We start from the raw sequence: 24767 nt of genomic DNA, 5'->3' as shown, positions 1-24767 counted from the left end.
TTAGAACATTAATTTTACCATGTATATTCAAAGTAGAAATGTTTTTTTAATAAAATTGATATTTTTTACAATAAGTAATAAAGTACTTTACAGAAATGTTTTCTTTGTCTGAACTTGATATATCGTTTTGTTAAAAAAAAAAAACACTTTTCTAGCTTTATCAACCCCCTCAAGACTCAAAGCATCACCATTGCCCAACAAATAATTCATTAGAAAAAGGTCTTCACGAATCGACTGAACCTACACAGAAATATTTGTCACTGGTCTTTACTCAAACAACGATTCACCCATAAATGCATTACTAAAAAAGTGCGAAGGTAAATTGTTTTGTTTATCTAGTAACTCAGATCCGTTTAATACACTCAGAAATTAATAAAAACAAAACAAAACCTCACCCTCCCTTTGCCAAATACTCCTTTGAGAAAACAAACCATCTGAACCAAACAAAAAAAGGAGAAATGTAATGATCAATAACATCTCAATCCTTTTTCTTCGCCTGTAAGTACGCAGATGCCTACGTTTTCTAATGCATAATCGAGACATCTTAAGTATCATTAAAATGAGTGTCATAAAGGACCCTCAGTTATAGTATATTGACTTTGAAACTTTTGCTTAGATATCATATATTAGTTTGTGATTACGTCAGTTTATTTGGGAACCACTAGTGGTAAGTTAGTAATAATTGGTATGCAGTTGTATAAGCATTGGCATATCTCATTTCCATGGAGATTATTTGGCTCCAACCCCTCAGTTATGGTCTATTGACTTTGAAATTTTTGCTCAGTGTTCATGAATAATAGTTTGTGATTAGGTCAGTTTTTGGAAAACCACTAGTGGGAAGTTCATGATAATTGGTTTGCATTAGAATAAGCATTGGCATATCTCATTTCCATGGAGAATTGTTGGCCCTCTCCCCTCAGTTACGGTTTATTGACTTTGGTCTCATTCTTGATGAGTTACAAAATTATTGTATAGGCAGGTTAAAATGTACTAAATAAAATGTCTTTGTGTTATTGTCATTGTTCTTTCGTTGTATTTTTTTCACATGAAGAAACGAAAGTTAGAATTCATGTACTTTTATATTAGTACCTAAACTAACATTTACATGTACGAATTAATTTTGCTTCCTTCAGCAGTCCAATATTTTTAAGACAAAGGAAGGGTATTCTTGCAAATAGTGTACAGTTAAAGGAAACGTAAGGGTTTCTTGAAGGTAAATGATAGTCAAATCATTTTTGAAATCATCCAATTCATGTTTGTTTTCCTTGATGCGAAAAAAACGGGTTCAACAACAGATAGAATAACTTAACAATAATGTTTTAATTAAAATCAAGACCATTACCTCTTAATCTCTTATCAATATTGATATTTCTTTACTTGTATATTAAAGTTATACATTGAACTCACATTAAACTCACTAATGCGTTGATATTTATAACATTATATGTTTTTCGAAAACACTTTTAGAGAGCTACCTTTTGATTTTTATAGTGGGATATAATCGAATTATTAAAAAAAAGCAGGACAGAAGTTTTGATTAAAAAAGGCCGTATGAGAAACCATGCAAAAACCAAAGGCAAGATGACAATTTATGTGAGGATAACCTTGGAAAAAAGGCAGGACCGAACCGAGTGAAAAATTGAAATACATGACTGTGATTAGAACTACAGAAAATGCAGGACAAAATTTTTCATCCAAACCTAACCCCCCTAACTACATAGAACCATAGGATGATAAACGATCAATTGGATGACATGTGATGCAATCAGCTATTTTCATTGTATTATAATCTCAACTGGTAATATATTTGTAAAACATAAAGTTAATTATATGACCAACAATATAATTAATGTTGCCCACGATGGTGGTATGAATCTCTATATAACTATAGATTACAAATGAAAGCAATGCGTTGATTGGTCAGATCAATACAAATATCTTGCTGACAAAATTAAATTAGTTTAAGATTTTTTTTTTTTTTCAGATTAAGAAACTAGTTCAGGTATTTTAACATACAATTGAATCATATATTTGAATATTCACAATAACCTTATTTGGTTATTTTCATTTGTATAAATATTTAGCGTTTCAACCCTCTGTCATATCAGTCATATTTATTTGAAAATTGATTAGTTTTTGCGTTTTTTTATTATATAAATGGATTTCAAAAAGTACAAAGTAAAACTTTTCTTTTATTGTAGGCATATGTTGTAAAAATATAATAATTAGCAAAAGAACATTGAAAGGCAGCATTTTACAAATTCACAAAAAGGAGATGTTTTGCATAAATGTGTTGTATATTAATTCAACTGTTTATAACTTTTTTCTACTTATAGGATATGACGGAGTTAATAAATAAGGTAAGAGGTTAACTGTTTGAAAATTCGAAATTATTATGTGCCTTTTATAATTATCAAAATCCGGGCACACATAATTTGTATCCAAAGTTGTTTTTTTTTTAATACAAACATAACTACCGTAGACGAAACACAAGATCCTAGGAACAGAACAAGTTTTAATCATGACCAAATAAAAGTCTACGGCAACTTTAACAAAAGCACGAATATAATAACTCAGCGCCCATTGTCATAAATGTCTGAACCAACTCGGAACGCACAATATATGGTTTTCAAAATCAGAAAATAAAGCAAAAAGTAGAGGCAGCAGGATAATTCATTTATTACTTCATGTTCATGTAGTATGTCTTTTTCAATTCTAAATTGACAATCACAGAAACTCCAGGTGGTACTTCACTTTGGTCCTTATATATATATCTAACGTTTCCACACTTAGAAATCATAACAAAATCAAGAATTGGTCCGCAGTCATCTGTTGTATTCTATAAAGATTAATGCAGTGTGTTTCATAATTCTTTATGTAGTTGTTATTCACCTCATACACTGATCATATGGCAATTCCTTGAAAATTAACCTGACTCTAACTATAATAGCATAGTAACACGTTTGCAAGTATTATACCTAATCAAAATATACAAAAATCGAAAGAATCAATCCCAATGGTCTCTGATTTTCTTTAGAACCTTCAGTGATCTATTCGAAAATATAAAGTGACTCTTTTAATGTGTTCCAATCATTGCCATAAGTTACGGTTGAACCGTTTGCATAGAAAAAAATCTCAGGCTTTTGTTTTATTACCATTTATTTTTTATTGTTGTGCTCATCAGTTTTTCAAATTTATAAAGCCGATCTTAAAAGTTTTTTTTTATTTGTGCCTTAATTTTGTACTTACCCATACAAAAGTATTTATCTTGAATGCACCTAATTCGGTCGATCTTAATAAATAACGGACCTATTGAAGGACGCTACTGTCTATATTGAAGAAGGTATAATAATGTCCTTAATTATAATTCAACTTTGAATACAAAAATATAAAACGTTGACACAATTGCAAATATTTGGACCAAAGCCTAAAAATTCAAGTACTTTGTGTATAAATGGCCAACAAACATACCAAGTTTTTCGTAATAGAGAAAAACAAAATAGTAGATAAACGGTTATGCCAAGGGTGGCCTCAGTAGCCAAGTGGTCTACGCAGTTCTATTACTATGGTCACTAGCCAGTGAATTCTTTGCTCATGAGTTTGAATCACGCTCATGCGGATGCACTAAAGTCCAATCCTAATTGACTAGGATTGGCAGTTTCCCTATCAAAAGTCGGTGGGTTTCACTTGGCACTCCGGCCACCTTTACCAATCAAACTTTGCCGCCACGAAATAGCCAAAAATTGAACCTTATGCCAAAGGGTAGCGGGTAATTAGTGTTTGGTGAATATCGTGGTGACTTCTCAATGCCTTGCGGCTTTGTTCCGATGTCAGTAAACTGTTTCAAATAATGTAAATCAACAACAGTTGTAACTCTAAACAAAGTTTAATTTCTTGAAGTATAGTGTTGATATATGAATAACTTATTACTTTAATACAGTAAAGTGTAGTGATAATAAGCAGTACTATTTAGCGTTAAAGTGCTGACTCTCACGCATTGGCACTCGATTTAATTATATTTACTTTAAACCAAAATTTGGTATCTTACAGAATCTTCTTACGGCAGCTATTGATGGAAATATAAAAAACGTGGAATTGTGTATACAGAATAAAGCAGATCTAGAATATAGAAATGTAGGTAAACTCATACTTTAATTTGGCTGGAGTGTTTTACTCCATCTTTGATTTTGAAAATGAAGAACAATCATTGATAATAATCGGTCTAGATCTTTAATGATATGTGCAAATTTCTTGTGTAGTATGTAAAAGAGGGACGAAAGATACCAAAGGGACGGTCAAACTCATAAATCTAAAACAAACTGACAACGCCATGGCTAAAAATAAAAAAAAGACAAACAGAAAAACAATAGTACACACGACACAACATAGAAAACTAAAGAATAAACAACACGAACCCCACCAAAAACTAGGGGTGATCTCAGGTGCTCCGGAAGGGTAAGCAGATCCTGCTCCACATGTGGCACCCGTCGTGTTGCTTATGTGATTACAAATCCGGTAAATAGTCTAATTCGGTAGGTCATATTCATGAAAGGGAAGGGGATTGTAGTTACGATGTAATTGAGACGTTCTCTAATCATTCAAGGAAAAGTAAAACGGTTGTTTTTCTTCAAATTGTATAGTTTTTTTTTTTGTATAAGCATCCATTGAGTTCAAGTGTTTGTCTATTTATCTCTTGAACTTGAGGAACACAATAAATGACTAATAATAATAATGAAACTGATTGTATAGAATAAGGAGCCGTGATATGATTGTTAATGAGACAACTATCTAACAAAGTTTGAATTATTCCTCGCATTGCACATAAAGTTTGTGTAGTTCATCCCTATTCAGCGTTACCACCATTGCATTTCAGGGTAATTATCAACAAATAAGCGTCACAATCCCAGCATCGCACTTTGAACAGTGTGATAAAAAACAATGGGCTCTACACTATCGAATTTAGTGTGATCATTGCGGTTCAGAGTCCTACATTAATATGTTACACTCCAAATCGTGGCCATTTAACTGTATCATAAGCATCACTGGTACTTACCTTAAAATTATTAGTCGTGAATTACCTACTATCACTAATCTAATAAGTGATTTGTAAAAGATTTCATCATGGATTTAATAATGTGTGGTTTCGAAATCAGGACCAAAGCGTTATAATAATAGATACAAAAGCATAAATAGGTAGGACAATAGACTTTTGGGTGCATGGGGACGTCTGTGCGTCCTTAAGAATATGGACACGATTGAGCGTTCTTAAAAAGGAAATATTTTCCGAGACTAATATATCAATCTTGTGCTTCCATTTATTACATATATTATGAAGTTTATTTCATTTTGATGTCCGTTGTATTTTCCAGCATATTGGATATACAGCATTACTATTTGCTGCTGAGTACGGACACCTGGAAGTAATAAAAGTTCTACTTACCAAGGGATGCTATGAGGAAGCCTCAACAGTATGTTATATGTTATCACAACTAGCATCAGTAGGAAATTAAGTTGCCCTTAAACATGCATGAACAATATATTCGACTTATACAAGTTGACCTTCACTTGTGCATGACCAAACGAAGTGAAAGAAACCGAGATGTAGATGAACATAATTATACATGAAATTGATGGAAAGAAATGAGCATTGATAATTAACAGAAAATACCAGCATCTATGTTTTTATTTTTATAATCAATCCTTTTTCTAAACTGCAGTATAAATAAGTCCAACAAACTACAACTATTATTAATTATGAGAAAGAGCTGATATAATTTATGACTTTTGAAATATGAAGATTGATAATTCTAGAATAGAACTGCTGACCTTGACTGTTCTGCAAAAACTGTTGAATGATTTTGACTTTCTTTGTACTAAAAAGTAAAATCACTAAAATAGTGAACTCCAGGGAAAATGATATATGGCAAGTCACTAACCAAGTAAAATGGCAAAATCAAAAGTTCAAAAAAATCAAACGAATTTATTACAACATATTCCTGAATTGGAACAGGCATTTTCTTATGTATAAAATGATTGGATTAAACATTATTGTATAGCTAGATCTCACTTGTATGACAGGACAGTCGCAATAATTTCCATTATATTGACGACGATGTGGGAACAAAACAAAGAGACATACTAGGTAAAAATGTCAAAAACAAGATTACAGCGGTCAACATTGTGTTATAATCTTATATCACTATGAAACTAAGAAAAACAAAACGCCATATAGACAAAGCACATTAGCAAACATAGAGGACAAGAATACAAAAATTATCACGTCAAATGAATATCACAAAAAACAAATTTTGCAGTGAAAGTAATATGCATGAAGACAAATAAAAAAATGAATTTCCTTCTGTTAACTTTCTTTAAATTATTTTAGATAAGGGGTGATACAGCATTAATTAGAGCTGCATTGAATGGGCACTTGCGTGTCACACAGCTGTTACTTGACATCGGTTGTAACAAATACGCTACAAATGTATGTTAGAATGTTTATATAGGATAGTCATATCGTCAAATACTTCTAAAAATCGAATTATTCCCTTATGTTATCACTTTATATGGTCTTTCCAAAACGATACACATGCATTGGATCCTGGGGTTTTACGACAGTTAAAAAATTGAAACTAAAAAAAACTACAGAGCTGTTATTCTTATTCCAAAGCATTACAAATATCAATAATGCATTTAAGCTCAAACAATGGATAACTTTATAATAGTCTCAAATCCCACGAAATTTCATGAATGATCATGACAAAACATTTTTTGATGTAAGCACTGTTCCATTTTTGATTGTATTTCATTTATTGAATATACATTATTTCAAGCTATTTAATATGGTTGCTCACTTATTATTACGACATGTCAAATATGGATTTTCACGATAAATAAGGGTCGATAAAAATTAAACGATTACTTAAAGTTGCAATTTGTTTGGTTAAGAATCATAAATATATTTTCTTTAGGTTATTGCTGTAACCTACAAAAATAGAGAACAAGAATACAAAAAATATCATAAAACAATGACGGGATGTATAAGAACCAGTAACTCACAAACTGTTCTTTAGGTCTTGCATTCAGTTCGTTTAAGGATTGAGTGTAATATTTTCTCTGTCTATGAAGAAAAAACATAAAAAATTGCGAATAGGCAGAACAAATATTACAGTCATTTCTTATAATTTTATTCTTAATATCATTTTGAACCAGAGTAAAACGTTGATGACGTCACAGTAACATGACAAAATTTTGTCTATGTGCTGATAAACGAAACGACGTAAGCCAATCAGAAAGACGCGTAACATCCAAAATTAAATAATTAGTTACTGTCTGAATTTAGGCATAATAACATTCAAGCTGCAAACAATAATTTAATCATATCTATTATCACCACAGTAACATATCATCCATTTAAATTAACACGAAAAAATATATAAAAATATTTCATAAAGAGGGACATTTATTTTAGCGTCCCACGCTAGGTTTATCCGTTCGTTAACGTAATTTGTTAAGATTGATAATTTAAGAAATGTTATTATTGAATCAAGTATATCAATATATATGTGTTAACGATTAACAATTAATGTAGTGACGACTTTTATTATAAGATCGTTTGATTGAATTGTTTTACATATAAAAAAAACGTATGTCAGAAACATTGCAGGTCTTATACAAACTGTAACACTTACTGTACAGTAAAAACATGTTTATAGCAAGATGTACCATGTAATTCCAGCCTTTGTAAGAGATCGGTATGAGGTTATATCAACATAAATAAAGCATATGGGCTGAGGAAATAGTTCGCGGTATATAATTAGCTTCGCTAGGTAGATATAACATCGTATTGCCTTCAACCAAAGGCTTCAATTGCACTATTATTAATCAACAACTAGCGCATGCACAAAATAAAATTGGGAAATTTTAGAATGTACTTTGTAAGATCATGCTGCATGTCCAGTGAAATATGCTGCTTTTTTTTCACATGACAAAAAGCTGATAACAACAATATTATTTGCGTTCGTATTAAGTAAATACAAATTTATGTACATGCGATCAAGTTTTAACGAATCACGAATCTTTTTAAATATTCGATTGAAAATATTAAATCATATAATTTTTAACACTGATTCATTGAGATACATGTATTATTCTTATACAATATTGCCCAGTTGCCGCAACATCACAAAGTATAAACAATGTATATGGAATTATTTTAGATTGATGGCAGAACGGCTTTACATTTTGCTGCTCAGATGGGACATCTACAGGTCACAAAATGTTTAGTTGAACGAGGAGTGGTGAATCCCTTGGTTGTATCAAGCCAGGTGATATTATCTGCTTTGTGTTTACTTGAGTATTACATATCTTATATGATATTTTTCAAATCGGTATATTTTATATTAAATCTAGGATGAGCAATAACTTGAGTAAGACTTCAATAATCTATGAAATTGTACCACCATAGTCAAATCCAAAAAAGAAAAATCTCATTTCAGAGGTAACGGTTCTAAATGAGGACGAAAGATACCATAGGGACAACCAACTCGTTAATCGAAAATAAACTGACAACGCCATGGCTAAAAATGAAAATGACTAACCGTTTGGAATAAAAGGGTCTAAATCAACACTTTTCAATACTTTTATTTATTGCTTATTTCTTGTTCAATTTAAATGTGCTTTAATTCTAAGTTATGAATTATTGGGTATATTTCTTTAGTATGCTGTTTCTATCTGTATAGTTATCGTTATACTTTTGATTTTGGTCCCCGTTATTAAATTGGACCACATTGAGATATAAAGGTTGGTCCAATTAAGGTCCAAAGGGTCCACAATTAAACTGAGTTTGATTTTTTTTCGTAAATGTTTTTTTATTTAAATTCTGAATTTAAACACGTATTTACATGTATTATTTCCGGTCCATTTTTCAAGTTGGTCTAAATCGGGGTCCAAGCGGAAACTCGGTTTACTTATTCATTATATATTTTGAAAATTTAACAGTTACTAGATAGGGTCAATACAGTATATATAAGGTAAGACGTTATTATGTTGGTTAAACTCGTATAGTCAACATATTCAACAACATCATATAAAGTAGTCTTGATGGCATTGTAGCAAGAATGTGTTACTTGTCTGAACATTTTGTAAATATAAAAAAGAAGATGTGGTATGATTGCCAATGAGACAACTATCCACAAAAGACCAAAATGACACAGACATTAACAACTATAGGTCACCGTACGGCCTTCAACAATGAGCAAAGCCCATACCGCATAGTCAGCTATTATAGGCCCCGATAAGACAATGTAAAACAATTCAAACGAGAAAGCTAACGGCCTTATTTATGTAAAAAAATGAACGAAACAATATGTTTTATCAAACCACTGATTCCAGGGTTATACTCCACTTGACCTAGCAATAGCAGGGGAAGAGTTTAACGAAGATAACACAAAAGTGGTGAAATACTTGCAGGTATTTATATATATATGTATATATTTGCCTGAATTACGCATGCAAATATCACTTCAAAATTGCATTTGATATGTTAATATTATCAGTTACATGATGAGCTTGTGACCTATTACGATATTAATTGAGTCTGTCGATTCCAAATGGGGGATATAGAATGTACTGCACCTTATATATTGTATTAGGTCACTTGTACGATATCATCTTACCCTTTATGAACATTTATACGAATATCATTGGTTAAAAATGACCGCATTGAGACTTCATATGGGGTTGGTAGGCGTAGTCCTTTTTAATACATGTCAATATACTTTCCCTTATAAAAACAACACAGCCTTGAAGATAAATTTGAAACCTTTTCCACGGAGTACAGAAAAAATAAATTGATGATAAACGATTGACATAAATGCAATGAAGACGTTTTAACCTAACAAGTGGTAATTGTTGCCATTAATTGTGGTATAGGCCTATCAAATAATTAGGTTCTTTATTACTTGATTACTTTGATAGGCCACTAGTCGAAATATCCCATTTTAAAATAGTAGGTAAGATAAAACAGAATATCAAAATAACAGTATTGAGTTGATGCATCATATTAGACCTTTTAAAAAATGTTTCCTCATTACTCCAGAACCAATTATTGACTATTCGTAATGTAGATCGTGCATCTCATTTATCCTCTGAACGTTAAGAATCCTTGCAACAACTCGTTTAAAATTCTGAATGTGTCCTTTTGGGGGCAAATTTTCTATCTATATTCAATTTACCCTTATTTTTCAATGGCACTACATAGGATATGACTATGAATTTTCATTTCTTCGAAAAAAAAATCCTATCTCCATTTAAACTGTATACCTAACATCAAAATTATTTGCATTTAGCTTTGTATATGTTGTAAAAGGCGGGTTTTTGTTCAAGGTTATTGTTATTTTTCTAAAATTGTTTAACATTTAGTGGTATTATCCTGTTACCTTAATTATTCACCCCTTATTGTATTGATTTTGTATCTTCATTGTATCATAGATAAAATGTATACATTCATATGTTCACACGCGTTAATATGTCTTTTGAATGAGTTAAACCATTTCCTTTGATATTTTATAGTGTGTCTTTTTATGTTGTGATGTTGCACTATTGTTTTAATGTAAGGGTAATGATTTTTACCTATTAAAACGTTTAAACCCGCTGCAATTGTTTGCACCTGTCCTAAGTTAGGAATCTGATGTTTAGTAGTTGGCGTTTGTTGATGTGGTTCATAAGTATTTCTCGTTTCATGTTTTTATATAGATAATACTGTTGGTTTTTCCGTTTGAATTGTTTTACACTAGTCAATGTTAGAGTCCTTTATATCTTGCTGTTCGATGTGAGCGTTGAAGACCCATTGGTTGCCTTCGGCTGTTGTCTGCTTTTTAGGCGGGTTGTTGTCTATTTGACATATTCCCCATTCCCATTCTCAATTTCATAGTTCAAATAAAAGAGATGGGAGGCTGCTTCAGTGAAGTCTATCCCGTTAGTAGTAATTTTTCTGTATCTGTATTTCAGTAGAAGAAGTATAGTGTTCAAACTCTGTGTGTGTTGGTGGGCTCCTCCTGTTGCATACTGAATTAATTTTGTCATCCTTCAAAAGTTGATGGTATGGGGTTTTAAAGGTAAAGAAGTGGTTCCATAAACAGCGTTATTCTTCAACCTTACATTCAGCATCGTAATCAGTAAAAAATGAAGTAGTCGGTATTTTGTCAGCTTCATCAATGCCTTTAAAAAATCTAGTTATTTTTTCATCTTCTTTATAGGGTAATAGGAGTCCACATTTCTTTGCCTTTCTCCAAATACATTGGGTAAAATGGAAGAAGCAGCATGTTGGTGCTGCGTTGTTTGTTTCTGTCTCGTAATCAAATACACAATGAATTGTATGATTATTATTGTCAGAAGATGATGCTAGCTTCGATGCAGATCACTGTTCAAATTATGTCATTCGTAATGCTTGGCTTTTGAAAAAAGTAAAATCACAAAAATACTGAACTCAGAAGAAAATCAATTCGGAAAGTCCATAATCACATGGCAAAATCAAATAACAAAACGCATCAAAAACGAATGGACAAGAACTGTCATATTCCTGACTTGGTACAGGCATTTTCAAATGTAGAAAATGGTGGATTGAACCTGGTTTTATAGCTAGCTAAACCTCTCACTTGTATGACAGTCGCAAATTCCATGATATTGTCACCGATGCGTGAACAAAACAAACAGACATAATAGGTAAAAATGTCAAAAATAGGGGTACAGCAGTCAACATCGTGTTATCATCTTAATCACTATAAAAACAACAAATGTGACGAAGAAGCACAAAAAGGCATACATCAAATTAACATCCTCAGTTTGATTATATTATACGATTATATTTGTCTATGTAAAATGCACCCATCAAGGAAGGAGGGTATGGGTACTGGTGTGAAATTGCGCGTTTGATATTCGCACAGGTAGACATGAAATAATTTTGTCGTTCAAAGTATGACGGGATGCATAAATACAGTCACGTAAAATAGATATAACAAACACTGACTTAACAGTTAAAGTAATGATAATAAATAAAGTAATAGTGTGGTTCAAAGTATGACGTGATACATAAGTACAGAGTCACGTAAAATGTATATCACAAAAAAAGTTGGTTAACAGTAAAAGTAATATTAATAAATAAAATAATTTTGTCATTCAAAGTATAGGTACAGAGTCACATCATAAAATAATTTTGTCATTCAAAGTATGACAAGATACATAGGTACAGAGTCACATCATAAAATAATTTTGTCGTTCAAAGTATGATGGGATACATAAGCACAGAGTTACGTCAAAAGGATATCTCAAAAAACAGACAACAGTAAAAGTAATATTAATAAAGACAAATAAAAGAATAATATAACACGTAGTTAAGACGATAAACAACGTCAGTACGCAAAATCTATACTTCAAGACCATCGTGTATTATTTGTGAAGTTGATACGGAATATTTATCAACAAGTTCTGGGTACCTTCCGATGAACTTTTTTAGGAAAAGGACGAGACGTTCTTTGACATACCCCTGGTTCATCAACTTTCTGCTCAGACACTGGTGACGTTTTACAAAGTCCGAGTAGGAGCTGCAAGCTCTTGAATACCGAATAAGTTGGGAAATGTATATTCCATATGCAGGTGAAGTTGGTATGTTGCTACTAAGGTGGGGGAAATTGATAATTTCAAAATCAAAATCGTCTCGTTTGTCATAGATTCTGGTACTAAGATGACTGTGTATGTCAAATTCGAGGTATAAGTCTAAAAATGAGGCGGATGAAGCCGTGTCTGTTGTCTCTTTAATTTCTAGTTCTGGTGGCTATATTAATGGAACCCAATCAGAAAAGTTTAAATTGTTAATGGAAAGAACATCATCAATATATCTGAAAGTGAAATTAAATAACCTGGCTTCTTTGATCTTCTTGTTTTTGACAAGTGTCTGAAGGAACTCCGATTCATATGAAAACAAGAAGAGGTCAGCAAGTAGAGGCGCGCAGTTCGTTCCCATAGGAATGCCGACAGTTTGTTGAAAAAGTCTACCTCCAAACTCAACAAATATGTTGTCGATAAGAAACTCCAGCATACTGACCACTTGTTCTTTTGTGTAGCAGGTTTTACCTTTTTGTTTGTCACTATTAACGAAATATGCCTTATGAAATCCCAAAGTAATAAATTTATAGCGTATGCTACCATTTTTATGTTGAAAGGCATTGTGGATTATTTCTTTTAGGCGATTTTTCAATTTCACATGGGGAATGGTGGTATACAGGGTTGAAAAATCAAAAGTTTTGATAGAACTAATTTCAGAAATAGACCGAGATTTAAAATTGTCTAGAAGTTCTTTAGAATTTTTAAGAATCCACATATGGTTAATACCACTACGCGAGTAAACAGTTTCACAGTAGTTCTGAAGACCCTCTTTCACTGCGGATAAAACTTTAGTCAATCTAAAAATCAAAAGAAAAGTTCCATGTATATTCTATTTATGAGAATTAATTGTTTTCTTATATTTCAAATTTCAGTACATTTATTTCTTAAAATAAAATTCTAACTTGTAAGTTTTTTTTACATGGACCAACAATTCTAATATCTTATTGACGATGTGTCATTTAAACCATTTAAAACAAGATAAGAAACATTTTTGTAAATTTTCTTTTGATGTCTTTCAATATATTTTCTTGGTATTTTGTAAAATATTTTCATATATTTTCCTTGATTAAGTATATAGTAGAATTATGTATCGTTTAAAATTTGTTACATGTAGTATAAAGGTAAAAAAGGAAGGTAATTCATAAATAAACTATTATTGTTAAAACAACAAAACATCATCTGGTTTTATAAACCTGCAATAAAATGTGGACAAACCAGGATGACACCACACAAAGTAAATAAGCAAAACTGAAAGACAAGAATACCAAAAATACCAAAGCACAATTATGCAATGGCGGGATGTATAAGTCCGAGCCAGGTCAAAAGGATATAACAAAAAAAAATACTAATCTATATAGATTAATAATTTACAAATTATTGCATTACTAACAGTACTTTATTTTTACGATTTTAGTCTTATATGGCAAAATATGGTCTAGATGTCAGAAAGAAAATCTCTGGTAAGATACTGGTATTACCAAACGTTTTTAAAAGCTGATATTTAAAACAAGTTCTAGTTATTTTTTTTTCCATTTTATTAGTGTAACAATTCTTGTACCTTCATACAGATAAACATACTGTGGATTCATTTATATTTGTTGGATACCAATTTTCGTGGATTTCGTGGGTACAGGAGAACAACGAATTTAAATATTCAACCTTATGACAATTTTCTGAAGGCATGTATGCAGACTTTGCCAAAACCACGAAAATAAACATCCATGAATATTCAAGTTTTCTTCAAACCACGAAAATTGGTACCCACGAAAATAAATGAATCCACAGTAAGACAAATGTATGAACGCTTTTTAAAATCTTTATGTATCTAGTTAGTAGAATCTGTAGTTCTTTTTCTTTGCAAAAAAGGAAATGTCTTAAGACACAATGTATGTGTAGTTCCAGGTGAAATGAACCTAATGGCTGATAAACGATCCATTCCTTTGTTCCTTAAAATGCTGGAGTCAGGCTCTGAGAAAAAAAGAGACATACGGTTAGTCGTAGTTGGAAAAAAAGGTGCTGGAAAGACCTCATTGATAAAACGATTATTTGGAGAAAGGATACAAATAAGCTCATGGTTCGAGAGATGGTTGTTCGGAGATAAACAGAGTGCTGTTCCAAGTACAAATGGAATAGACATTCACACAATAAAATGTAAAACACAATGTGATGATGGCATATGGAAAAAAATAGACGGTAAGATTTTCAAACTAAAAATTAACTGACTATCAAATAACAATTAAATATGCTTAACTCAATTTCAGAAAGAAATCATAGTGATTTAATAAGCAATATTTTTTTATTTATTTTACACCCAATTGCGGACAAGCTTAGCGGAAGGTCGTGCGACATAATCAGTCAAAAAAACTTTATTAGATTAACTCTTTAAGGAACGATCGTTTTCATTGGTCAATTCAAACCTTCGACCTCACACCTGCGAAAATAGAACACACATACTATAACGTTGAATGGACTGACCAATATTCACGTAGCTGGTCAAGGTCGTTTGAAGCTTTCATTGTCGTATTCGCGTACATGATTGTGTTCTTGATTATCCAATCACAAATCTAGCTTTTATAAAATGTGCATGTGAACTTCATTAATAATTTTCTGTAAATGATGGTAAAATTTGAAACTTTAAAATCTTAACAGTTTTCACATCGAAATATTTAATTCAAATGTCTCATCTGGATCAAGAGACGACATCAAAAGTTCAATGTAGGACAAAAACAAACCTCAATTCACATATTTTTTTCATTGACTCCACCCTCAATCAGTTTTTAAAAGAAGTGTTCATTCATTAAATGTATTGATAAAAAGGTGAGTTTCTTCTTGTACATACATTTAGTCATCCTTAATTTCTTGATATTTTGTTTATCAGTTTATCATACATGTTTCGTTTTGAATTTCATTTTGAATACGAATACATACTACATATGTCTAAAAAATATAGACATGACTAAATCAACTAGAACTGATGGAGTTGGACCAAGAATTTCAAAACTATCAATGTCGATTGTAGCAAGCCCCCTTGCTCACATAATAAACCTTAGTTTAGGTACAGGAATATTTCCTAATATATTAAAATCTGCTAAAGTTGCTTCCATATTTAAAGGAGGGAATAAAGTAGACCCAAACAATTATAGACCCATTTCAATTTTACCAACGGTGTCCAAGTTTTTTGAAAAAAACTGTCTTTAAACAACTATATTCATTCTTAACCACACACAAATTATTAATACAACAGCAGTCTGGATTTAGAGAAAACATTCTTGTTATACAGCACTCATTATAATAATTGATAAATGGTTAGAAGAATTGGGCAATGGAAATTTTACCGCTATTCTGTTTTTAGATTTTAAGAAGGCTTTTTGATATCGTAAATCACAATTTACTTTCATCAAAACTCAAATTATACAAATGTGATGACCACTCTGTAAAATGGTTTCCATCGTATCTCTCTCAGAGAATGCAAAAAGTTAAGTTAGGAACCACTGAATCAGAATATAAAACTGTAACTTTTGGAGTTCCCCAAGGTTCTATACTTGGACCTTTATTGTTTCTAATTTATATAAATGACTTACCATTAATCTTAGAATTTACAGAATCTGATCTATATGCTAATGATACAACTTTACAGTTATCATCTAAATCTATTGTAAATGTAAATATATGTTTGAATAAAGACTTAGACAATGTTATTAAATGGTGTAACGAAAATGATATGACGATAAATAGCAAGAAATCAAAGTGTATGCTTGCTGGATCAGACAGAAAACTGGTAAACTGTAATGAATGTTTATGTGTTTTATCACAAGATAATATCGCTTTAGATAATGTTGAAGTTGAAAAACTTCTCGAAATTCATATTGATAAAAACCTATCATGGTCAATTCAAATTGATAAAATATGCGAAACTATTTCAACCAGAATATATTTGTTAAAAAGGTTGAAACGTTATTTACCATTAAAGGGTCTTATTCTTTTTTACAATAGCTATATATTACCCATTATTGACTACTGTTGTACAGTATGGGGTCTTACCACACACATTAATCTGGAGAGGATACATAAGCTCCAAAAACGTGCTGCAAGATTAGTTTTATCTTTTGATTTTGATTTTACATCAAAATAATGTTTACAAAACTTGCATGGATGACTATATTTACGAGGATACACTATTTTCAAGCTGTGTTAATGTTAAAATGTATGAATGGTCTAGCACCTGATTATCTATCTATTAAATTTACTGCGTGTGCTGATCTTTATAATTATACTCTGAGGTCGACAACATCAGGACTTCTTCATGTACCAAGACTTAATTCTGACTTTTTTAAAAGAACATTTAAAAATTTTGGTCTTATTACCTGGAATAATTTACCAATTAATATTGAAGAAATAGATAATTTAGATACATTTAAGACCAACTGTTCAAACTATTTTCTAACTGAACAGAATAAAGATGCACGAAATTAATGTCTTTTTTCTTCTTCTACTGAATGCATATGTACTTATTCAATATTTAAGCTGCTATATTTAACTGTATAATGTATTTTATTTTGTATGTATTTTTTTTTTCTGTTTTCTATTTGTATTAATAGTTTTGAAGGCCTCACGGAAGATTAACATGTAATTGTTCAATGTGTTACCTTCGTTAAATAAAGAATTTTATTATTATTATATATACTTTAGCGGATAGTTCAACAATGTTATGCAGCTCTATTCTTACAGTATAAAATTAAAAGATAAATGTTCATCCATTTAAAATCGTAAACAGTATATTCATATTTAAAAAAGAAGATGTGGTATGATTGCCAATGAGACAACTCTAAGCAAGAGACCAAAATAACACAGAAATTAACAACTATAGATCACCGTACGGCTTTCAATAATGAGCAAAGCCCATACCGCAAAGTCAGCTATAAAAGGCCACGAAATGACAATGTAAAACAATTCAAACGAGAATTGTTCCTTATAAACTACGACATTTCTCACAAGTATTAATTTATTATTAAGTTCAACACATGCAATTGAATTAATCTTCGCCGATGTAACATTTCAATTTATTACAACAACATGCCTTCACTGAATTCATTCAGGTGCACAAATGATACGATTAAAGTTATTTTGTTTCTATCTTTGGGGGACAATTTCCTCCGTTTATGCTACGCTTAGATTTTGTGTGTATGTTTTATAGCAAGAAAATAATAAAAGAGGAATGTCAGTGCAACCCATCATTAATTATTGTAATGGATCAGTATTATGAGATACTTATTATAAGCGACTACGACATTGGTATGATTATAAACTATCGACAGTATGAAAGAAATTAAAAGTGGTTCAAATATTCATCCGTATAAAGGCGGCACATGTATTTTATTTTATCCTTATATTTCTCATTATGCGGTACAAGATAATTGAGTTGCTGCATGCATAACGAACTTAGAATATTACTTAATACAAAATATCAGTATAATATTCGACCCCACTATTTGAAGTTAACAAAACATTTATTTCATTCTTTTGACCAAAGGTTTGTAAACTATACAAATCCTTGGTTTTACGTTCGTAGTGACATAGTACATTCCATTGTCGGTCACCTGTGTCAATTCACGTGCACACTGACTACATTGCTGTTGTGTTTGAATCGTTCGGCCAATGAAATGAGACGTTACAAGTTGTATGTTTATGATACGCCAGAATGTTATCCATTTTTAGCAATGGCGTTGTCAGTTTGTTTTAGATTTATGAGTTTGACTGTCCCTTTGGTATCTTTCGTCCCTCTTTTATCAATGAACTATCAAACGCTAAACTTCGATGCATTTCACTGTAGCCATTACGCAAATGTAGTATATGCGGCAAACAACATTCTTTAATCTGTTATCCATGGATAAAACCTATTTTTAAAAGCATGTACTATCCATCGAAAATTATCCTTTATAAATATGTATTTTGTAAATATATTTCTGTTCTTCATTTATACTGTATACCTTAAAACTGAATTATTTGCATTTACCTGTATACATTTTGTGGTGGCATTTTTGTTCAAAGTTATGGTTCTCTTACTGAAACATATCACCCCATATTTTTTGTATTTAAATTGTGTCATTATAGATCAAATTTATTCATTCAGTGTATGTTAACTTGTGGTAGTATGTCTTTTGATTGCGTTAAACCATTTCAATTAATATTTTATTGTGTATTTTTTTCTATGTTGTTGTGCTACACTATTTTGTCCGGTAAGTGTGACGGTTTGTAGCTATTGAAACGTTTAAACCCGCGGTATTTGTTTGTACATGTCATAAGTCAGGATCTGGATGTTTAGTGGTTGTCGTTTGTTTATGTGGTTCATACATGTTTCTCGTATCAGTGTTTTAAATCTTTGAAGTCGATTAAATGTTTTAATGAGCATGTGTGTGAGAAAAAAAACTGTAATTTATATCATTTATCAAATGTATTTGTAATTAATTACATAACAAACAGATACTTAAATGAATCGAACCAAATATTTTCCTTGTAATTTAAATGATGCAATTCAAACCATAAGTCCTGTAAACCTCGATATTAATCTCATCATTTGATGTAGTATAACTATTTCAATGATTTAGTATGACTACTTCAATTAGTTGAGTCTCTTTGTTATAATTGTTTTCCAAATTTAAGTATTGTCTATTGGTTAATCTTGACAATGTAAGAACTATCTCATTCGACTCACGGCAACGTGTCTGAACAATAATGAAGTCGCTGCAGCGGGAAATAACTGGAAAATTTACATCAGTAATACAAATTATGACGGGGTTGAAGAAAGAGAGCAAAATAAATGATCAAAACAAGTTTTTCACCATAAGTACTATTAGCTTTCTCTTGACACGCTGGTATTGCTGAAAAGGGAAACAGAACCCTTGACGTTTTGTTCATGGGAAGGATCACTTAAAAAATACTGCTACATTTGTATAAAAAGAAATACAAACAACATGTTCCCGGAGCACCTGAGATCACCCCTAGTTTTTGGTGGGGTTCGTTAGTTTTCTATGTTGTGTCATGTTTACTGTTCTTTTTCTGTTTGTCTTTTTCATTTTTAGCCATGGCGTTGTCAGTTTGTTTTAGATTTATGAGTTTGACTATCCCTTTGGTATCTTTCGTCCCTCTTTTATTATCACTGGGTCGATGTCTCTGCTGGTGGACATTTTGTCCCCGAGGACATCATCCGCCCAGTAGCAAAACTACAATTGCATGAACTTACGAAGATCAAACAGGAAACTGGCTCGGACGTCGCCCAGTATAAAAAAGGTCCGAAACAGACGTCACCATGGACACGGTGTCGTCTGATATGGCAAGTGTCCTCTCATCACCAGACATGACAAATATCTCAAACACGACTCATTCAGATCGTCGTTCTAGTGACAATAGCAATATTACACATATACAGCCATGTTCAGTTCTCCTTAAAGACATTTTGGTTTTTGATGACACAGTACAACACTGTCGCATTTCAAAATGTGAGACCAAAGACTGCAAAACTTGTGCTATTTTAATTACAGATGCTGAATTCACTAGCAATTTGACCAAGAAGTCATATTTTACCAGAAGTTACGATGATATGAATTGTAAATCGATAAATGTGGTCTACGGATTAGAGTGCAACCTTTGCGGATTGGTATACGTCGGTGAAACGAAAGGAAGGCTAAACAAACGTATGTGCGGTCATAGATCAGACATTAACCTCAATGCTAACGACATTATATACCAGCATTTCAATCAGCCCGATCATTCCATCGTTTCTATGACAGTTCGCATTATCGAAAAGATATACCATAGCTCTAACAATCCTAATCTTTCAACGACTCTCCGTAGACAAAAAGAAGACTACTGGATTAGACAATTGGGAACTGCAACACCTGGCTGCAATGACAAAATTGATGGTATAGGTATTCTATCTAGTCCTTCGTGTAACTCGGTGAATGTGATAAATATTTTCAACTCGACTCATCGACGTAGACGCAGTCATGGTCATCGTCAATATACATCACCTTCTCTGCATGATGTCTCTATTAATGACTTGCTGTCATTCATACAAAAGCCGTTAGGTATTCATCACATTCGCACGAAACTTTATTCATTACCCCTTTCAAAACTTCATTCTCTGTTCAATTTATGTTTGGAATCCACTGTTACAAACCCTCATTCAAACCAATACAAACTTCAAGCTATAATTTCGGATATTGCAAGTCACAGACTTTTCAAGCCAGTTCGCATTGGAAAAGATGAAAAAGAGAAAAGATCTTTTCTAAATCTTTCCTTTGCCAACAAAGGTCTCGATGGCGTCAACTTAGGCAATATCCTTCATCATAAATTATTTCAATCGAAAATACCTCCTTATTTCAAAGACCAGTCTGTACCAATAATTTCTTATACATATACCAAACCTATTGCAATTAACATTTTCAATTACAAACGCGTTTTGCAGGATCTCGATATTGACGACTTCAAGTCTAAACCTCCTGATTGCACGTGTGCTAGTTCCCAATTCACATATAATCCTGCTGGCCACGTTATTACCGGTGACCTTAACATTGTTAATAACACTTCTTTACGAAATGTGTTATCAAAAGGTCCGAAATATCCTGAGCCTAAATCCATCAATTGGAAATACAACTTTAAAATTTTGATGGATTCAGTCGAGGATAATGCCAGGCAATGGGCTAAGCGCGAGAAGGAAGATGTAGACACTCTTTCCGAATGGATTAAGGCAGTGAGGTCGTTGATACAAATCAGAATTAAGAAACTGAATGGGTCCATCAATGCCCATGCTACGTCAATCTTTAAAGACCCAAATGTTGCAAAAGACCTATCCGAGCTCCATGACAAATATGTTGTTGTCCCCGCAGATAAAGCCCCAAATAACATCGTTTTTGTGTGTAAAAGTCATTACATTAACTGCTTGATAAACGAATTAGGTATTGACAATTCACTTGGAAACTCAACATTTACCCTCACGACACTTACCAAAGAGGAAATCCTGGATAATCATAGGTCTGTTCTATGTTCCTTTTGAATTTTAACCAAAGATGAAGAACTGGATCTTCCATCACTGTATTGGATACCTAAACTACATAAGTGTCCTTACAAACAACGATTTTATTGCTGGGTCTTCCAAGTGCTCCACGAAACCTCTATCTAAATTATTAACATCTATTTTATCAGCAATCAAAGACGGGCTTCAAAGTTATTGTGAAATTGCCTATTCTAGAGGTGGCGTGAATCAGATGTGGATACTTAAAAATTCCAAAGATCTTTTAGAGTACATACAATCTAACTCTCTTTCATCTTGTAACAGTATTAAAACATTTGACTTTTCTACTCTTTACACAAGTATTCCACATTCCAAACTAAAAGACAAACTGAAAGAGTTGGTATTACTTTGCTTCATAAAAAGGAATGGCCAACGTAGATACAAGTATCTTGTCTTAGGGAGGGATAAATCCTACTTTGTAAAGAATCACTCTGATTCAAACAAAAAATTCTCTGAAACTGATATTATCAAGATGCTTGATTTCTTGATTGACAACATATTTGTTACGTTCGGAGGACGTGTTTTTCAACAGACTGTCGGCATTCCAATGGGAACAAACTGTGCCCTTCTACTTGCCGACTTGTTTCTTTATTATTATGAGGCTGACTTCATGCAGGAACTTCTTAGGAAGAAAGATAAGAATTTAGCAATATCCTTTAACTCTACTTTCCGCCATGTAGATGATGTTCTTTTACTAAACAATTCAAAATTTGGTGACTATGTGGAATGCATCTATCCCATCGAACTAGAGATAAAGGATACTACAGATACAGTTAAGTCGGCTTCATATCTTGACTTACATCTAGAAATTGACAACGAGGGTCGGTTGAAACAAAACTTTACGACAATACAGATGATTTCAGCTTTCCAATTGTGAACTTTCCATTTCTAAGTAGCAACATTCCAGCAGCACCTGCATACGGGGTATATATCTCCCAATTGATACGATATTCCCGTGCTTGCATTTCCTATCATGGTTTTCTTGATAGAGGGTTGCTGCTCACAAGGAAGCTATTAAACCAAGAGTTCCAAATGGTGAAGTTGAAATCATCCCTTCGTAAATTTTACGGACGCCATCACGAGTTGGTTGACCGTTATGAAATAACCGTTTCACAAATGATATCGGATATTTTCCTTACGTCGTAACTACAACCCCCTTCCCTTTCATGAATGTGACTTACCGAATGAGACTATTTACCGGATTTGTAATCACATAAGCAACACGACGGGTGCCACTTGTGGAGCAGGATCTGCTTACCCTTCCGGACCACCTGAGATCACCCCTAGTTTTTGGTGGGGTTCGTGTTGTTTTCTATGTTGTGTCATGTTTACTGTTGTTTTTCTGTTTGTCTTTTTCATTTTTAGCTATGGCGTTGTCAGTTTGTTTTAGATTTATGAGTTTGACTATCCCTTTGGTATCTTTCGTCCCTCTTTTATACTAGTAATAAAAGTCATGTTAATATAGTGTGTGTATTTTCTGTACCCTTGTCTGTAGTGACTCTCGAAGAACGTAATCGACCATATGTGTTAGACTTTGCTCATAAAACAAAGTTGTATGATGGACTATTTTTGCTTTATTCTGCTTGATGTAAACTCTGGTTTATACCACATCCCATAATGATTGACAATTTTGTATAAAGTGTGTAATACCGGTGTTTGTCTGATGACAATCACTTATTTTTATTTTCCCTTTGCGAGAGGCATGGTTATACGTGTGCGTCCACTTCTTTGGTATTGTTAGCGCTTTCACGTGTTCAATTTACTACGTTTGTCATTATGTTTATTTCAGCAATGTCTTTAACACTTCCGAACAAAAGTGATGATCAAACAATTCTGACGAGTTTTGCCCCTTTGAATAATGCAATATAACGGAAGCCTTCATTTCTCTAGGATAGTTACAAAATTGTTTTAAAGAACACAAATCGTGACAGTGTTCTATCTTATCATTATCCAAGTACCTTGGATAGATAAAAGAGGGGCAAACGATACCAGAGGGAAAGTCAAACTCAGAGATCGAAATTAAACTGACAACGCCATGGCTTTAAATGAAAAAGACACACAGAAAAAGAAAAAATAGTACACAATCTGCAAAGCGGGGATATTGGAACTCCTCTCTTTTATTCTATTGACATTTATCCGCATTTTTGTTTTCTTGATAGGCAACTACGAAGAAAATGATCTACTCGTGAGACTGCTAAAACCATACGAAGAAAAACTTTCTAGTCAGAAAAAAGACACAAATGAAGCATTACACAAGACTATGGCGAGCAACACGCCAGCATGCACAGCAGGTTTAAACGAATCAAAGAAGCCAAAAGCAGTAACTGAGCAGTATATACAAATTAAACCTCCTGCAACAACATCATCACAGTCGAAACTGCCCGTTACAAACAAATCACAGTTAAAGTCTCCAGTAGCAACCTCGGTAACAACTAAATCGCGCATTAAATCTAAAACAACTGTTAAATCACAGGTTGCACCAGTTACAACAACATATCATGAACATTTACCTAACCGATCATTTCAGCAAGCACATAAGGAAATTAAAAACATGTTAAAATCAAAAGTAAATTTACATGAAAGAGAAGAATATGCCAAATTGTTGTTGTGGGATTTCGCTGGAGATGAAGAATTTTATCATACACATCAAACTTTCCTGTCTCCGGATTCAATTTATCTTGTTGTTACAAAACTCAACGAGGCTGCGGAAAAGAATTCACAAGGTAATACCTTATATAGATCATTGGCTTTACCTTGTGGTGTGTTTTGCTAGATACTTGCTTATCCTTTCACAAAATTACCTTGCATGCATTTAATATCACATTTATCCCTTAACTTCCTGTTCACCTATTTCTGTCATAATTGAACGTATATACACCAGGCATTTACGAGATATCAACCATTGACTTAGAAATAACGTGTTTTAAAACATTCTAGAAACAAATGATTTTGCAAGACTTAATTATTGAAATTCCAAGTTTTTAATGTATTTTTTACTACACAACTTTATAAATAAAAAACAATGTATTTTTTT

The 24767-nt window shown here is 32.5% G+C and overlaps 1 protein-coding gene across 3 annotated transcripts in view; it reads left to right on the top strand.

Annotated features, from left to right (window-relative positions):
- LOC143082263 (uncharacterized) overlaps nucleotides 1–24767 on the top strand; it is a 45118-nt gene that overhangs the window by 7729 nt on the left and 12622 nt on the right. The window contains exons 2-11 of one of the 3 annotated variants that reach the window (XM_076257862.1): nucleotides 1492–1798; nucleotides 2337–2360; nucleotides 4051–4134; nucleotides 5370–5468; nucleotides 6386–6484; nucleotides 8220–8327; nucleotides 9394–9471; nucleotides 14078–14123; nucleotides 14560–14856; nucleotides 23893–24456. In XM_076257862.1, the coding sequence (XP_076113977.1) occupies nucleotides 2340–2360; nucleotides 4051–4134; nucleotides 5370–5468; nucleotides 6386–6484; nucleotides 8220–8327; nucleotides 9394–9471; nucleotides 14078–14123; nucleotides 14560–14856; nucleotides 23893–24456 (1396 nt within the window). In that variant the 5' untranslated portion in view covers nucleotides 1492–1798; nucleotides 2337–2339. Of the gene's footprint in view, nucleotides 1–1491; nucleotides 1799–2336; nucleotides 2361–4050; nucleotides 4135–5369; nucleotides 5469–6385; nucleotides 6485–8219; nucleotides 8328–9024; nucleotides 9472–14077; nucleotides 14124–14559; nucleotides 14857–23892; nucleotides 24457–24767 lie in introns of those variants that run through there. The other 2 variants (XM_076257864.1, XM_076257863.1) reach the window with 2 other exon arrangements.

The sequence above is a fragment of the Mytilus galloprovincialis genome, chromosome 7, assembly GCF_965363235.1.
Source record: "Mytilus galloprovincialis chromosome 7, xbMytGall1.hap1.1, whole genome shotgun sequence".
NCBI lineage: Eukaryota > Metazoa > Mollusca > Bivalvia > Mytilida > Mytilidae > Mytilus > Mytilus galloprovincialis.
This window is presented reverse-complemented; position numbering and strand designations above follow the sequence as displayed.